General features: G+C 34.8%; 1 protein-coding gene across 9 annotated transcripts in view; it reads right to left on the reverse strand.

Annotated features, from left to right (window-relative positions):
* LOC114267610 (Translation elongation factor EF1A/initiation factor IF2gamma family protein) overlaps positions 1-6,733 on the reverse strand; it is a 32,188-nt gene extending 25,455 nt beyond the window's left edge. For 2 of the 9 annotated variants that reach the window (XM_082892232.1, XM_082892229.1), the window contains exons 1-2: positions 6,256-6,643; positions 4,521-4,631 (exon numbers count right to left, since the gene is read on the reverse strand). Coding sequence is in view for 3 of the 9 variants with exons in the window: in XM_028208672.2 (XP_028064473.2) it covers positions 4,521-4,611 (91 nt within the window). In the remaining 6 variants the exon portion in view is untranslated. Of the gene's footprint in view, positions 1-4,520; positions 4,632-6,255 lie in introns of all 9 variants that reach the window. The other 7 variants (XM_028208672.2, XM_028208666.2, XM_028208669.2 and 4 more) reach the window with 7 other exon arrangements.
* Between the last annotated feature and the right edge of the window lie 12,500 nt (positions 6,734-19,233).

Here is a 19,233-nt window from a genome sequence, read left to right on the forward strand (position 1 = left end):
GATTAGATGATCAGACTACAAGAGATTTTTAGCGCCAAATGGATAAGGTATTATAGGAGAGAACCTACCTATAGGTGGAGATTTCAACAGTCATGTAGGAATCAATAAACTAGGTTATTGCATGGTGGGTATGGTTTTGGTGATAGAAATGAGGCTAGAGAGAGTATTTTAGATTTTGTGTTGGCTTTTGATCTGATGGTGGCCAATACTATATATAAGAAGAGAGAGGAGCATTTGATAACCTTTAAGAGTGGATCAATTAGGAGCCAAATAGATTACTTTCAAATAAGAAATGTAGACCGTCTAAAATGCAGTGGCTGTAAGGTGATTCCTGGAAAGAACATGACGTCTTAACATAAGATTTTGATATTGGATTTATGCTTTAAAGGGCAATACCAAGCTAGGAATAAAGTATAAATATTTAAGAATAGAATGGATACAGAAGATACTTGAGACTTGGAAGATGATGCTAACACTATATGGAACTCGATGGCCAATTGTATGAGGAGAATCTCAAGAGAAGTCCTTAGAGAATCGAAAGGAAAGGGACCCAACTCTAAGGAAACTTAGTGATGGAGAGAGGAGATTCAAGTAGTAGTAAAGACGAAAAAATAGTGCTTTAAAAAGTAGTAAAAGAATAGAATTAAAAAAAAAAAAAACTTAAGAGCTACAGATTGGCTAATAAGGAAGTCAAAAAAGTAGTGAGAGAGGCTAAATTGAAAGCCTATGATGACCTATACACTAGACTAAATAGTAAGGAGGGAGAGTAAAGAATATACAAACTTGCTAAGATAAGAGAGGGGAAAACAAGAGATTTTAATTGGGTTAAGTGTATCAAGAGTGATGACTCTAAGGTGTTGGTGAAGGATAAAGAGATTAAGGAGAGGTAGAAGAACTATTTTGAGAAGTTGTTAAATGAAGAAGATGAAGGAAGGTCAAAAGGAGAAGTAGCTAGTAATAAGGAAAACCAAGACTACAGGTTCTATCGCATGATTAGGAACTTTGAAGTGGAGATTGCACTTAAAAATATGAAATCGAATAAAGCTTTACAACCCGATGATATCCCTATTGAAGCTTGGAAATGTTTGGATAAAAAACAGGTTACTTGGTTAATATAGCAAGATTTTGTTGACTAGGAAAATGCCAGAGAAGAAGAAAAGTATTTTAGTGCCAATCTATAAGAATAAAGGAGATGTCCAGAATTGCAACTATAGAGGAATTAAGCTGATGCGTCATATAATGAAAGTGTGGGAGAGAGTGATGGAACGTCGATTGCGAGATATAAAAGAGGTGTAAGAGAATCAATTTAGATTTATCTTGGGTAGGTCAACAACGTAAGCGATCTATCTTTTGAGGAGAGTAATAAAAAAGAATAGTGAAAAGAAAAGAGACATTCATATGATTTTTATCGATCTTGAGAGAGTATATGATAGAGTGTCTCGAGATATAATCTGGTGGGTGTTAGAGAAGTAAGGGGCGACAAAAGATTACATTGATGTGATTAGGGAAATATATGAAGGTGTGGTGACCACTATTAGATCACCTACTGGAGAGACAAGTGAATTTCCAATTACTGTAGGGTTACACCAAGGATTAACCTTAAGTACTTATCTTTTCGCTTTAATTACGAATGAATTGACGAGAAATATTCAGGATGACGTGTCATGGTGTATGTTTTTTGCAGATGATATCGTGTTAGTGAATAAGACTAGAGAAGGAGCACTAAGTTGGAGATTTGAAAAAAAGAACTTGAATCTAAAGGATTTAGGATAAACAAAACTAAGACAGAATCCATGAAGTGTAATTTAGTAACAGTAACAATGGCAACAGAGGAAAAGTGAAGATTGAGAACCAAAAACAACCTAAGAGTGGACATTTTCATTATTTAGGATCGATTATCATAACGGCTGGGGAGATTGGAGCAAATGTGGTCCATAAAATTAAGGCAGGATGACTTAAGTGGAGGAATGCGTCTGGGGTACTGTGTGATAAACGAGTATCCGCTAAACTGAAAAGAAAGTTCTATAGAACTGCTATTAGACCAGCAATGCATGGAACAGAATGTTAGGCAACTAAGAAACATGTAGATAAAATGAGTATTGCTGAGATGATGATGCTAAAATGGATGCGTGACAAGACTAGAAAAAACAGAATTAGAAATGAGTATGTCCGTAAATGGGTAGAAATAGCACCGATAGAATATAAGTTGAGAGAGAATAGATTGAGATGGTTTGATCATATACAACGTAGACCAACAGAGACAGTAATAAAGAGATGCGATACAATAACGGTAGATAGAAGTGTTAAGAGAGGGGCAGACCTAAATTGAAGTGGACAAGTGTAGTAAATAGAGATATGAATCTCCTTAATTTGACTAACCAAATGGCCGTAGATAGAATCGAGTGGAGAAGAATGATTCATGTAACCGACCCCAATTGATGGGTATTAAGGCTTGGTTTGGTTTGGTTTGATTTGGTTTGGTTTATTGATTAGTAATAGGGGTGGGGGCAGGTCGGTTGCGGCCACGGAACTTCCAATCCGTCATCCGTCCGCTAGATTGGCGGATTGGAGAAAATCAATCCGCATCCGTCCGCCAATCCGACGAATGTGAATTAAGCGGATTGGCAGTTTGGCGGATGGATGCGAATCGATTTGGTGGTTTAAAATTTTATAAATTTTCAACATAATTTAACTTGTGCACTTTCTCAAAAAAAAAAAAAAGAAGAAGAAGAAGAAAGTATTACAATTAATGACTTAAAAAAATATTACAATCACTGCATGCCTCATCCAAAGTAAGAAAATTTGAAACTTTAAAATATCACAATCACTGCATGTCTCATCCTCATAAAGTATAACAATATGTGATTCTTAAAATATAAAAACAATTCAAACCACCAAAACCATGAACGGAGCAGTAATAGAGATTGTATGTCTCTGTATTATTACATTTATATCTGTTTTTAAAAACAAAAACCAATCAGCATATATCATATTTTCTATTTATTATTTTTAGAGATAGATTTAAAAACCAAAAAATATAGATAAACAATACGTTTATTTTTTTCAATTCAAAAAAGATATTCAAGTTGAAAACTTTTTTTAATAGAATATTTAAACTCTTTTTTAATTGAAAACGCAAACAGAATATTTAAACAAATTGAAAACATAATCTTATAAATTACTAAGAGTGTTCGCGGTTTAGCGGTTCGGTTGCAGCCAAAGGAATCTCAAATCCGCCATCCGTCCGCCAGATTGACGAATTGGAGAAAATCAATCTGCAACCGTCCGCTCATCATCACGCATCCGTCCAAAATGCGGCGGATCGGATCGGTTCGGTTCGGTTCGGTCGGTTTTGGCGGATCGGTATATCCGCTGCTCACCCCTAATTAGTAATAGTTTTTGTTAATTTTGATTTTTTGTGGGTCTAAGATTAATAGCAAAATAAAAATAAAAAATCATTGTCATGTCCTCTCATTGTGACTGTGTCTCTATTTTTTTCAAATCATCATGTCCCATATCCCTGTCCGCATCTATATCTGTGTTCATGTACTTGCTTCTTAGCATCCCAATCATGGAACTGGCTAATTGGAACATCCATAGACTACACAAAAGGGCACTATAAATATTTAATATCTATCTCTATGTAAATTTCAATCTAGTTATGGTTTCATTAGGTATTTACAACTAGAGTACCTCTTATTCTATGAAGAGAGTTTGATAAGGCATTATCGATACCACCTCAGATATATATTTTATGTTAGTTAATAAGGGGCTTAATGTTCTGATAAGGGGGGTTTGAATTTCAAATAAAAAAGGCTACTTTCCGTTTATCACAAAAAAAAAAAAAAAAACAACAACCACCACCACCACCACCACCACAAGGCAGTCATCAAATTTGAATTGATAAAATTATCACTATGCATTAATTAACCAACTTTAAACATTCAGATCTGTTTATTCAATACTGCCATTTTAGTGTCATCAAACAGTCATAACTTTCAGTTCCAAAAAAGGTATGTCAACTCCAAACAAAAAATGAGACAAGGGAGATTGAAAAGGACGGAGAAGGAAAATGAGAAAGAAAGACAGAAAATTAATTTTACAGATGTTTTCAGCTTCAATTTATGCTCCAATTCTTCCCTTTTCACCTTTCCTTTTAACCTATGATTCTATTTTAGTTAGAGCGGCCTTCAGAATCTTAATAATATGTTATCACCATATAAAGAACTCATTATCAGCAAGCCAGCAAGGTCTTAACTCAAGCTCAATGATTTCATCCTACAATCCTGAAAACATCTTAACATAGAAAATGTAGAAAGAGTCCATGCTTTTTAGCTTATGTAGTTATGTAAAATAGTAAAACAGCAAAGCAATATATTATTAATCACATACTCAATGCCCAGAACCTAGCTTTATAACCATCTCAAAGCACAGAGTAATAAGGAATGCTCCAATTGAAGTAAAATGTGATGACCATTGAGACAATGAAGTGGAAAGTCATAACTAACAGAGTCACTTACAGTTTTCTTGTACATCAAAATCATAATCATAATCTTCATAGACATCATAATCTTCATCATAATCAATTCCATAATTTACTTTACGAGGCATGGTCCTAATCTCTATCAAATCTGAAACGAAAGACGCTCAATTAGAAATGCATTCGTTAGGCAAGCTAAATCTTAGTTCAAAATAAAACAACATATATATGTAAGACAGAAGCTATCTCAACTGCCAAATAACACACAGTGAGTATGTTTATTAAATAGAAAAAGTTGCATCCAACCAGCTACTATCAAGCTGATGAGGACACCACCACTACAAGAACATGATTTTACATCTAAAGACCTTGCACTAGGGAATCCTTTCATGGGGTTGATTAATTCATCTTGGCATCCAAAGAAATTCTTAGTTATTTAGGTACCAACACTGATGAAAGGCTGGGGGCTGTCACACAAGTACAGTTAATAGCAGGGAAATATTATAGACTTGTCATCTATGAAGCACAGATACAGATATTGATATGGGATACACAATAAGGGATATGAATATGAAGATGGAAAAGAAGCAATACAACAAAACCCCAAAAAATATGGATGCAGGTACGGCCAAGATAAGTTAGAAAATTTTATAATTTTTAATATTATATAATACACAAACACAAAAAATGTTCAGACTGATTCTACAAGAATTAGCTGTTATTAGGTATTAATTTAGTCAAATTTTTTCGGTGGGTCCCATAAAAATTTCAATTTAATATCAAGTTTAAACTATTTATATTGTCCATGTGCATTTTACTTTCACCCTTAAAAGTGTTATATGTAAAAATATTATATGCAAATTTACTTCCTTATTTAATTATTGAAATCTAAGTTTAGTATCATTACATTTGCTTTATCCTTATTTTATACAAAGTACGGATATAGATATAGGACACGTGTATGACACATTAGGCATATGTTAATTCGATAAATTTTGAAAAACTAAGGTACCAGTGTAATCTCACTTGTTTCTTCAACCATAAGAAATAAGAAACATATTGGAAAAAAAAATATTCTTATATTTATCATAATAATTCTACAAGTTTGGTTAGGAGATTTGGAAAGGGATTTGAAAAAATAAAGAAAAAAGGTACATGAAACTATGTGAAATATAAGTATATTTTATTCACATTTCACTACATTTTTTCTTTCCCTTTCCAAATCCCTTTTCAAATCTCCTAACCAAACACAGCGTAATGCAATGCAACAATTATTACAATCTCAATTTCATAAATCATAATAGCTCAGAAACGTGACCTACAAATTAAACAAAATTATTATCAAGTATCCTAGTATAACCAAAAAGGTATCCAACCCTTGTCAAAATTTTAAAAAATAATTTCAAGTATAGAAGAATATCAAAAGTTGCACACAACACAACCAAAGATTTAATTCAGGTTTTATATAAAGTTTCCTTTACATTTATGCTCTTTCACATTGACAACAAACGTAAGCTGCATCATCACTCTCTCTCTCTCTCTCTCTCTCAGTAACTGGGGAAAAAATAAATTCTTATAAAGCAATTTGAAAAGTTTCAGTGGATCTGATACTCACTAAATGCATTTGATAATACAAAATTAGGCAACAATTAAAATTATAGAAGAATATCAATTATTAAGTGAAAATGAGATGAAATTGAACGCGGAACATGATTTCTATTTCTATTTCTATTTGTATATAATAATTGATGTAATCGCAAGTGTTTCAGAAATACCCCAGTTTCTGAATCGGGATTCGCTCTCTTCTTCTTCTTCTTCTTCTACTTTTGTATTTCTACACCGTTTAGAATCAGACCGATCTGAGAGCACAGGCAACGATAACGCAACACATCACTGCCATCGCCGACCACTCTTGTCGAGTTCTTTCAACGGAACTGCTGTTGTGTTGCAGGAACCCTAGCCTTCGAACGATCGTCGCTTGCGAAGAAAAATCTGCAAATTAAACCAAAAAAAGAAAAAAAGAGAAAGGGAATCATAATATCGCTTGTACCCGACCCATTGCGTATTGAACCAGGAGCATTTTTGTAACACCGACGCAGCTTAGAGTTTATCTCCAGTAGTTGTCCAATATCCTCCTTCCTTCAAAATTACTCAACCAAAATTACGAAGAGAATACTTTTTCTTCTAAATTAATATGCAAAAATTAATTTGGTATTCAAATATTTTGTCTTATTTTAATTTGATATTGGATCAATTCACTCTCATCGATTGATTCTATTTACAATCAAACAGGATGCGGTGACGTGATATCAAATTTTATTTACAATTTCATTTTACTCCTAAACTATATCTGAGAGGGTAATTTGTGTAGCTAAATTGGGCCGAGCTAGGTTGGAGTGGCGGTCAAAGATGTTTTTAGGATTTAACTACGAGACCTAGCTATAGAACCTAGCTATAGGACCTAGTTACGGGACTTAGCTATGGGACCTAGCTATAGGACCTAACTACAGAACCAAGTTATTGGACCTAGCTACAGGACCTAACTACAAGACCGAGCTACAAGACCTAGCTACGGGACCAAGTTATTGGACCTAGCTACGCGGCCTAGCTATGAGAACTAGCCACGGGACCTAGCTACGAGACTTAACTACTTCCTAGTGGGGGTCAACACTATGGCCGAGCTACCAAGCAAGGCAGTCAAACGGAGAGAAGAGCCGAAGTAACTTGGTTGACCGCAATGTTAGACGAGATAAAGATATCAGCCGAGGTAAAGGGGTCAGCCGAGGTAAAGGTGTCAGCCGCGGTAAAAAGAGCTTAGCAAGTGGATCACAAGTGTTAGCTCGGTCCAAGTGTAATGACGGTCACCGCGGTCGTAGCGCGCCATTGTTAGCTTGGTTGTAGTATTTGGAGCCAAGGTATGATGGCTTCTCATGGTGGACCTCGCTTTGGTTAGTGCGGTCTTATCGCGCCATAGTTAGTTCGGTCTAAGTATGAAAAGGGATTGGCAAGTGTTACCACGGTCCAAGTGTGACTAAAGTCACCAGATGGAGTAAAGGTAGTTATCTCGGTCATGGTATTCAGAACCAAGGTATTTGGGCTTCTTGCGGTGGACCTAGCTATCGTTAGCTTGGTCGGGGGTTTACTACGGTTAGCACGGTAGTAAGTAAACACCACAGTTGGAGTATGTCAAACCGCGGTACACGCAGTGAAAGGAAGAACCGAGCTAGCTGGAGCTCGGTCTAGTCTGCGGCTTTAGCATGGTCATGTTAGTTCGGTCGTATTGGAATCCGACCATGGTAAAACCATCTCACTTGGTTTAAGCAGTGAAGGGGGTGTTGAAGGATAAGCATTATCTTTCAGGAATGTGATTCCTAGGAGGACTCTACATGGAGGAGTAAGAGTCCTACTAAGATTGTGTCACGCGGAACCTATAAAAGCTCATAACATCACCTATGGAGAGATAACACAACTTTGATTCCCGAACACACAGAGTTTTTTGTCTATTTGTCTATTTTGCTGACTTAGGCATCGGAGAGGTATCCGGCACACACCCGCCGGCTAGCTCACGTTTGTATTTTCAGGGAGTAAAGCGGCGACGTACGGAGGAGCACAGACTTGATCAACAGAATTATACGAGAAGGTTTATTTCTTTCCTGTACAATATCCTTTACAATTTCATTTTACTCATAAACTATATACTTCAAAAATCAATTACCCCAAATATAAAAATTAAATTTAAATATTTAGGGTCTGTTTGGTAACCATTTCATTTTAGAAAAATTATTCATAAATCTCATTTAAGGGAATGTTAGTCCATTTAGTCCTGCATGTTTTTTTATAAACCAATTGGTCTTTTTTATTTGTAGTTGTTGGTGAAAATACAAAAAAAAAAATTATATTTAAGAGATAAATGATGCAAAGAAAATGAGATACAAATAGATCAGGCTGAGGCATGGATATCTCGTTTTCTTTAAGGAGATCAAGCCCACTGCGGTAGGAAGAATCCAAATACCGATGCAGCAATCACAATACTATGACTTGTCCCCTCTATGATACAATAGTCCAACCACTTGTCATATGATTCAGGCCAACTCTACACAAGATGGTGAACCCAAAGCTTCACTAAGAAAAACACCCTTCTTTGCTAGTAATCTCTCTTGTAAATAAAATAGTTTGTGTGTTGGTTTAGAAAAGAGTAGATGAGAGTGATTATTTATAGGCCACTGGGACCTTACAAATTACACCAAAAAATAATGACTGTTAAACAAGAGAAAATGGAGAGACTCCAAATAATAAAGAGAAAATTGAGAGACTCCAAATAATAACTCACCACCAAGTTCATGAATTCTAATTAACTTCCATTCATGAACAATATAAGATTCATGAACAAAATATATAAATAAACAAATAAATAAATAAATGATATTAAAATGGTCCAATAATCCCCCATTCATTTTAATATCAACAAGGACAAGAGAGATTACCAAACAAAAATAGACTAGTATGCATCATGAAGGTGTACTCTGCATTGAACCTTTATTAGTGAAACAGCAACCTCTACTCCAGAGTCAGTAGTGGTCTCAGACTTGAACTATGACTGCTTAGGGGAAATAAAGTATCACTGCTCACACATAATAATCCAAGTGTTGGCATGAGCTTTTAATAGCCGGCACATTACGGCCTTGTGCTTATCCCAGTTTTCATGAGCATATTTGAGAATAAGTCTTGTTCTCATAGAAAGCGGCCCCACTTTCATGTTCACATAGGTGAAATCTGTCAATGATGTTCCTGTAATTGACACACCCCACTCAACAAGAGCTACAGAATTTCATAAAGAGAATAAAAACTCAACCCTCCAACATTACAGGACAAATGCACTTACATCATAGGAATGGACAACAAAATATTAAGGAGTGCATTTTCTTACAACCACCATATAATTCGTTCTTTCCATTGAACCTAGTTACAGGATCTCTGGTCCCTAGGTTGGGTATCCTCATACATGGGTATCCTCATACATGGTTTATGATTTTATAGGCTTCAAACCCATCTCCCTCGATGTATTCCAGACCCTATCTCTCGGTAAGGCCTTGGTTACTGGATCTGCAAGATTATCACAAGATCTTACATAATTCACAGTTATGATGTCATTACTCAAATAGGATCTCACATTACTGTGTTTCCTTCAAATAGGTCTGGATTTACCATTATAAAAATGATTGTTCACTCTACCAATAGCAGCAATGCTATCACAATGAATTAACACAGGAGAAATTGGTTTTTCCCAAAAAAGGATTTCATGTAACAAATCTTTCAACCAATTCGCTTCCTCATATGCTGAAGCTAACGTTATAAGCTTAGTTTCCATTGTAGAATTAGCAATTATAGTCTGTTTTTTAGACTTCCAACATATAGCACCGCCACGCAAAATAAAAATAAAACCCGAGGTAGAGAGTGAATCACCTGACAAAGTGTTCCAATCGGTATCACTATATCCCTCAAGTACCGCAGGATACTTGTTATAAAACAAACCAGAATTTTTGGTCCCAGATAAATATCTCATAATTCTTCCCATGGCTAGCCAATGATCTCGACTTGGTTTGCTAGTAAACCTACTAAGTACTCCAACGGCATATGCAATGTCAGGTCTAGTACAGTCAGTAGCATATCTCAAACTACCAATCATGCTAGCATATTCCTTTTGATTAATCACTTCTTTTTCATTTGTTACAACAGATAAATGTATGTTTGCATCAAAAGGAGTAGCAACATGTTTACAGTCTAGAAAATTATATTTCTTTAAAATTTTCTCAACATAATGCGACTGATCAAGAAAAATACCATCATTAGTCTTGGTAATTTTAATTCCCAAAATAAAATTGGCTTCACTAAGATCCTTCATAGCATAGTGGTTATTAAGCATATTTTTAATCTCATTTATAATATGTAAATTAGAATCAAAGATAAGTAGATCATTCACATATAGGCTAATAATCACATGTGCATTCTCACAAGTTTTATAATATATGCACTTATCACATTCATCAGTCTTATAGCCATCCTCAAACATGCATGAATCAAATTTCTCATGCCACTGTTTAGGAGCTTGTTTTAAACCATAAAGGGATTTAGTTACCTTACACACCTTGCTTACACACCTTCCATTTAAAAATGCTGTTTTTATATCCATTTGATGAATTTTTAAATCATGAATTGCAGTCACTGCAATCAATAGTCTAATGGATGTAACTCTAGTAACCAGAGAAAAAGTATCAAAGAAATCAAAATCAACTTGTTGCTTAAAATCTTTAGCGACAAGCCTCGCTTTATATTTATCTACAATTCTATCCAGTTTAAGTTTTTTACAAATGACCCATTTACACCCAATAGTTTTACAACCTAGAGGTAAATCCACTAGCTTCCATGTTTTATTTGAAAATAGTGAATCTATCTCATCATTTACAGCCTCTCTCCAGAAAATAGCATCAGGTTATGATAAAGTTTCTTGTACCGTAAGAGGAATTTCTTCCACATTGTAAAGATAATAGTCAGGACCAAAATCTTTTTCAACTCTAGCTCATTTAATCCTCCTTGGTTGGATTTGAGAATATTCTTGTTCTTGAAAAACTTGAGATGGAATAGAAGAGCTAGGCATGGATAAAATATTTTCAGAAATTATTTGACCCCCACTATTTCTAGATTTGAAAGGAAATTTATTTTCATGAAAAATAGCATCACCTGATTCAAAAATAATATTATTTTCCATATCACAAAATCTATAGGTTATACTATGCAATGCATACTCAAGAAAAGCACAAGTAGTAGCTTGTTCACCCAATTTAGATCGTTTAGGATCTGCAAGCCTCACAAAAGCTAAACAACCCAAAACTCACAAATAACCTAGATTTGGTTTATGCCCCCGCCACAACTCATAAGGTACAATTTTACTTTTTTGTGTGGCACTCTATTTATCACATGGCAAGCTGTCAAAATAGCCTCGCCCCAAAGATTTGAGAGAGCACTTGAATCAATAAGCATAGCATTCGTCAAGTCAATTAATGTTCTATTTTTTCTTTCAGCTATGCCATTAGATGAAGGTGAATATGGTGGAGCAGTCTCATGAATAATTCCCAATGACTGAACAAAAGAGTTGAATCCAAGAGATTCATACTCTCAGCCTCTATCACTTCTAATTCTCTTAATCTTTTTACCGAATTGATTTTCCACTTCAAGAAGGAATTCTTTAAATTTCTCAAAAGCATCACTTTTATTTTTTAATAAATATACGTTTGTGTATTTTGAAAAATCATCAATAAAAGTGATAAAATATCAGTTGCCGCCATGAGTTAAAATTCCTTCAAACTCACACAAATCAGTATGAAATAATTCTAGCAATTCAGTATTTTTTTCAACACTTTTATGAGGCCTCTTGGTAATTTTTGCTTTACTGCAAACTTCACATTTCTCAAAATTTTTTGTCACTTTAGGAATTAATCCTAAACTACTCATGATTCCCACATATTTACTGTTAATATGACACAAGCGAGCATGCCAAAAATTAATAGAAGACAACATGTAAACCGAATTGGTAGATGGTTTATTAATCTCAACATTCAATTTGAACATCGCATCACAAGCATAACCCTTACCCACAAAAATACCCTTCTTGGTAATCACATATTGATCAGATTCCATAGTTTGCTCAAAACTAACCTTATTTAACAAATAACTTGACATCAAATTCTTCCTCATGGACGGTGTGTAAAGCACATCTTTTAAAGTAAGCACACGTCTAGAGGTGAACTTAAGGTCAACCTCACCACTCCCAAGTATCTTGGTTTGACTAGAGTCACCAAGCATAATTGTTTTCTCATCATCAAAAGGAGTATACTCCTTGTACCAAGCTTGATCATAACAAGCATGTCTATTGGCACCAGAATCGGCCCACCAACCGTCCACATAATTAACCATGCAAATGTCTATAATCATCGCCACAAATGGCTCCTCGATAACGTTAGCCTTTGGGACAAGTGCACGTTTTCGGAATTTGCAAGTTCGAGCAATATGCCCACTTTTGCCACAGACAAAGCATGTAAAATTTTGTGGAGTTGATGGACCTTGGTTCTTATTTGGATTAATCCATTTATTGTGAGGTTTACCATAATTCTTCATATTATTTTTATAAGGCTTCAAATAAGCATTCTTGGAATTGTGACCTTTGGGTAAGTTATTATTCGTTGAAACAAAGTTTACCTTTGTGGTAGAATTGCCATTACCCGCTTGTGTTATTAATGCATCTTGGCCTCTAGCCTCCTCTTCAACTCGGATGCGAGTGATCAATTCCTCTAAGGAAGTCTCCTTTTGTTTATGGCGCATGCTCTTTTGGAATTCTCTCTAAGATGGCAGTAGCTTGTCAACAAGTCTTGCAACTACCAAGTTGTCACCAATCTTGATGCATTCAGATCTTACTTCTGCAACTATCATTTGGAAATCTTGTGCTTGCTCCACAGCAGATTTTCCATCCACCATTTGGAAGCGAAAAAAGCGATTAGCTGCATACTTTTTTGCTCCTGCCTCTTCAGTATCATACTTAGTCTGTAAAGCTTTCCAAATTTTCTTTGCGGAAGTGTAAGTGGTGTCATAGTAATCATAAAATTGATCAGCAAGGCAATTTAAGAGATAAAAGCGACATTTATACTCATCTGTATTATAGGAAGCCACTTTTGTTTCATGTGCCTCGTAGTCTTCATCATTCATCTCCTCGGTTGGGATTTTGTTTGGGTTCTTCTTGGTAAGAACATATACAACTTTCAAAAGGCTAAGGTAAAAAAGAACTTTTCCTTTCCACCTCTTAAAATGAACTCCCTTGAACTTGAAAGGCTTGTTGAGATCTCCAATTCCATCATTGGATTTTTCTGGCACTTGTTCCATGATTGATCTCTTTAAAATTGTTGGTGAAAATACCAGAAAAAATTATATTTAAGAAATAAATTATGCAAAGAAAATGAGATACAAATAGATCAGGCTGAGGCACGAATATCTCGTTTTCTTTAAGGAGATCAAGCCCACTGCGGTAGGAAGAACCCAAATACCGATGCAGCAATTACAATACTATGACTTGTCCCCACCAGGATACAACAGTTCGACCACTTGTTGTATGATTCAGGCCAACTCTGCACAAGATGGTGAACCCAAAGCTCCACCAAGAAAAACACCCTTCTTTGCTAGTAATCTCTCTTGTAAAGAAAATAGTTGGTGTGTTGGTTTAGAAAAGAGTAGATGAGAGGGACTATTTATAGGCCACTGGGACCTTACAAATTACACCAAAAAATAATGACCATTAAACAAGAGAAAATGGAGAGACTCCAAATAATAACTCACCACCAAGTTCAATTAACCTCCATTCATGAACAATATGAGATTCATGAACAAAACATATAAATAAATAAATAAATGATATTAAAATGATCCAACAGTAGTATATATTATTGATTTGATTTAGTAATATTAGAGTTTACTTGTTTGCCCTTAATTAAGATTTGGTGTTGATGTTTTGTTGGGATCTTTGTAGTTTTGGGTAAGGTATGGTGTAATATTTTTCATTTTTTTAGGGGATTTTGTGGAGTGATTGGAGGGATGGGTGATGATGCCTTACATGGTGTTACATTTGTTGATGTTATTTCGATTTGAGGGTTCATCAAGAGGATGTGGGTTATTGTTCGTTTGTTGCGGGGTCATTCTGATTAACAAAGATAGGTGTTGTACATTTGCCCAGGTTTGTTGTTGTTATTGTGGAGTTGTTTGTTTTTAATGTGTTCGTATAGTTTTGTGTATTAGTTGTTTGTGTGTTATTATGATGTCTATTTGGTGGAAACCCACGTAGTTTATGTCGGGTGTTGGCATGGTGATAGTGAACATTTACTTCGGATTTTTAATACATTGTTTGGTACAATGTTGCTGGTAATCTATATGATGTTTTACTTATAATTTTTGTATGGTTTGGTATGTTTACGTCTAGCGAAGGTGTATAATGTTATGCCATGGTGGGTTTTTTGTTTTTGTTCCAGGAATGGAGTGTGTCATTTTGCTGTTGTGTATATTTGGCTAGACAAATGCGGTTGCTCGTCTTCACCAAAATTCCACATTTGAACAATTGGTTGATGGTGTTTGCGGCAAGTTCGATGGGTTGTTGCCAGGGCTAGTGTTTTTCTTGTTCAACATTCCAGGGTATAACAAGTTTAAGGTTGATTCTGATGACGATGTGAACAATATGTTTTCATTAACGAAGTCATTCAGGTTGGAACATATTGACGCGCTTGTTCAAACAAGATGTTACGGGTCAATCATTGATGGCTGCGTTGTGGATTCTTGTATTGATGAGGTTGGTGATAACAATGACGGTAATAATTTTGATATGGAAGACCGGACAGATTTGTTGCCTTTGTATTGTACTCATAAATCGAAGACGTTCTTGTCCGTGGAGTATGCATTTGGTATTACACATGTTGGACAATATTTCAGTGGCGCGGCTAATGAATTTCGGATGATATTATGCAAATATGTGGTTGAATGCAGGTTTCAATTTAAGTACATTAAAAATAATTCAGTGCGAATCACAGTAGTGTGTAAGTTCGCAACGTCAACTGTCTGTCCTTGGTTGGTTCACACCCAGGTGTCCGCATCCTACGGGATTTTGTGTTTGAAGAGGTTTAACAACTTACATTTGTGTGGTGCTATTGTGAGGACGTACAGGAACCCCCAGACTGGGTCGGATTTGGTGGCTGATGTCATTGCCGACTGTGTGCGTGAACAACCGCTTACCCGGCCGACGGACGTGGTGTTTGATATGAAAGACAAGTATGGATTGGACGTCAGTTATCGTGTAGCATGGTTAGGGGTGGAAAAAGCATGATCGGCAATTTATGGCGATCATGCAATGTTGTTTGACCAACTTAGGTGGTATAGTGACGCGGTCATGGAAAACAACCCACACAGTTTAATTAATTTGGATTTCGAACAAGAAACAGAGAGGTTCGTACGGTATTTTATAGCCTTTCGCACATGCATGGATGGGTTCAAACATTACCGTCCATTTTTATTCCTCGACGGGACATTCCTAAAAGGGAGGTTCAAAGGAACTTTGCTTGCAACCACTGCCAAGGATGGCAACCAAAGTATGTGTGTTTTATGCTACATTATTGTAGCACACGTGCACACTTCAATGTCACTACTGAAGGTCAAAAACCAAGTCACTAGTTTACTAGTTTTTTTCGAAATTTGTGGTCCCAAACATAACATGTTACCCATATGTTGTGCTAATGTTAATTCACAGGATTATTCCCAGTTGCCTTTGCTGTTGTTAATGCCGAGAATGCATCTAATTAGGAGTGGCTTTTGCGTCAATTGGCCGAAGTTGTGGATGGTAGTAAGACGTTGACGTTTGTGTCTGATCGCAATGTCGGTTTGCTCCACGCGATGCCTACCACCTACCGCCTTCCTGATGGCACACCACGCACTCTGTTTGTTACATCTTCAAATGAACTTGAGAGATCGTATGAAATACGTAAACGCTGAACATAAACTCAGGCTTATGTGCAAGTTACGAGAATGTGCCTATGAACCCACAGTGGCTTCATTCAACCACAACATTAAGCTATTGAAACAATATAACCCAACTGTTGTTGGTAATTTCTTGAAAGATTTGCATCCACAACATTGGTCAAATGCACATTTCAAGTAACGTTTCGTAATGACCCCCCGCACAATTTTTTTCATTGAATATTGTCTTCGCACACCAACAGTATTTTTGTACATTTTGTCAGGGGCCCCATGTAACAATCCAGATTTTTAATTATTCTGTAGAATTTATACTAATATTATTTAATCACAGTTAGGGAAAATATATAATTTATTATATATTATTATGTGTAATTTTATAAAATAATATAATTATTAAAAGTTTAGGGGTCAAAATATAAATGATAATAATAATAATGGACATAATAATAAAATAAATAATTAATTTTCTGTTAGTATGTGATAATGTGTAATTTAATTAAGAATTAATTAATTTATATAATTATATTAAAATATTGGGTCAAAGGGTAATTATCTTAAATATTTATTTAGGATAAGATTGAATCTATATATATTTATGACGAACCTGGAGGGAGAGAGATGCTCGGCCACGTGTTGGCCAAGGAGTGGCGTCACCTCCCTATAAATAGGGAGAGTGATCAATCTGGAAGAGAGAAAGAAAAGAAAAGGAAAGAAAGAAGAAAAGAAAGAGAGAAAGAAGGAAAGGAAAGGAAAGAAAAGGATAAGAGGAAAGGAAGGAAAAGTAGTGGAAGTTAAGAAGATCTTCGATAAGTGAAAAGAAAGAGTAAGGTATTAAAGTTAGGGTGAGTTATATTATACTTTGAGTTATTAAAATGTACTTTACTTATGTTTTGACTTACCAAAATTCATTTTATACAAGTTATGTTTTATTAGTATATTTATAAAAGTTATGTTTTAAAAAGGTTTCAATCACGTGGTTTTATTTCTGAAGGAAACCCATGGATATGTCTGTTTTACTTTTAAAGAATATTTGGCTATGACCTTATATGAAAATATGTTTTGTAAGTACCACCACGGGAGTCCCACGCCTTGGGGGACTTAAATAACCATTGGCTAGTGAGTCCCATGCCTTGGGGGACTTAAATAACCATTGGCTTAGTGATTGACCACTTTGTGGTCTAGTGTTTGTCGTGGATCCATTAACCAGTGTAGTGCTTGGCACTTAGTGATGTAGCGTGGTTATGGTTGTATAGTGATTTCCGTATTACATGTTATACGTCAAATGATTTCCGTATTATGTATGCTATGTATCAAGCTCTTTTTGGCCCAACTAATTATTCATGGTGAATTTTATGCCTTATACTTTTAGTATAATATTTCTCACTCTGCCATGAGCTTATAGTTTTTTACCACTTTCAGGTGACATGTCAGGATCAGCGTGTGGGGTAGGCACAAAGCACTTTTATTGATGTATTTTTTTTATGTAAATATTGGCCTTTTTGGTTAATACATTTTGTAATAAAAATAGAAGCTCCAATGATTATTTTAGTGCCCTTATTTAAATATTTCTTCCGCTTGCGTTTATTAATTTGTTTAAAGATTTGGCCGGAGGTAACCTCGGTTACTGGCCATCACGATGCTTAACCCTTGGGTACGGGGAGCGGGTCGCGACAAATGGTATCAGAGCAATGGTTTATAAAAAAAAAAAAAACATTATTGGAGCATAGGACACATGCACATTTAAGAAGTGCAATAGCGGGTAATTAGTACCTAAGGCCTCGTTTGGGAACAGGCTAATTTAGTAACTTTTTGGCTAATTGGCTAAAAAGTTAGGTAAAAAAAACTTGTATGTTTGGGATGACTTTTTGACTAATTACGAAAAACTGTGCAAAAAGTAGAGAGAAGCCGTAATTGTTGACTTTTTGGTATGACTAATTGGCTAATTGGCTAATTTAGTAAATTTTTGGCTAATTGGCTAAAAAGGTAGCATCCCAAACGAGGCCTAAATATTATATTTAGTTTGTCGATTTAATTATATTATAATTTTCTATGATTTTCTATATATATATATTAATTTTTTTTTTGGTGCATAATTTGTGAAGGATATTAGATATAATTTAAGAATGGAAAGAAACAAAAGATGTCAAGCACCCACAAAAAATTATAATATAATTAAATACATATAATTTTCAGTTCAGTATTCAAAAAAAAAAAATTTATTTTGATGTTTTTGAAAATGGGTTCAAATTATAAAGATACTAATTTTGAAACTACTTCCTATCAATGAAAAGTTCATCTCAAATTTTTTCAATCCTTACATATAATTCTGTTATTGTGTTCTCATTTTTATCTATTTTTATCGTAAACAAAATGAGTGAAAAGTTTTAAAGTCACCAATTATTTCTTATTTTCACCCAAAACAAATTTTGACAACTAGACAGTGTGCTATTTTTGGTAAATTTTTTTTTTTTTGAGGTGCTATTTCTATCAGATTAATCATCTAATACATATTTATCAGAGTGCGCAGTGGATAGTTTGTACATATAACAAATTTCGAGGACGAAATTTTAAAAGGAGGGAAGATTGTAACAATCCAGATTTTTAATTATTTTGTAGAATTTATACTAATATTATTTAATCACAGTTAGGGAAAATAAATAATTTATTATATATTATTATGTGTAATTTTATAAAATAATATAATTATTAAAAATTTAGGAGTCAAAATATAAATAATAATAATAATAATAATGGACATAATAATAAAATAAATAATTAATTTTCTGTTAGTATGTGATAATGTGTAATTTAATTAAGAATTAATTAATTTATATAATTATATTAAAATATTGAGTCAAAGGATAATTATCTTAAATATTTATTTAGAATAAGATTGAATCTATATATATTTATGACGAATCTGGATGGAGAGAGATGCTCGGCCACGTGTTGGCCAAGGAGTGGCGTCACCTCCCTATAAATAGGGAGATCACCTCCCTATAAATAGGGAGAGTGATCAATCTGGAAGAGAGAAAGAAAAGAAAAGGAAAGAAAGAAGAAAAGAAAGAGAGAAAGAAGGAAAGGAAAGGAAAGAAAAGGATAAGAGGAAAGGAAGGAAAAGTAGTAGAAGTTAAGAAGATGTGAAAATAAAGAGTAAGGTATTAAAGTTAAGGTGAGTTATATTATACCTTGAG

This window comes from Camellia sinensis, chromosome 10 (genome assembly GCF_055761805.1).
Source record: "Camellia sinensis isolate YWXY chromosome 10, ASM5576180v1, whole genome shotgun sequence".
NCBI classification, from domain to species: Eukaryota; Viridiplantae; Streptophyta; class Magnoliopsida; order Ericales; family Theaceae; genus Camellia; species Camellia sinensis.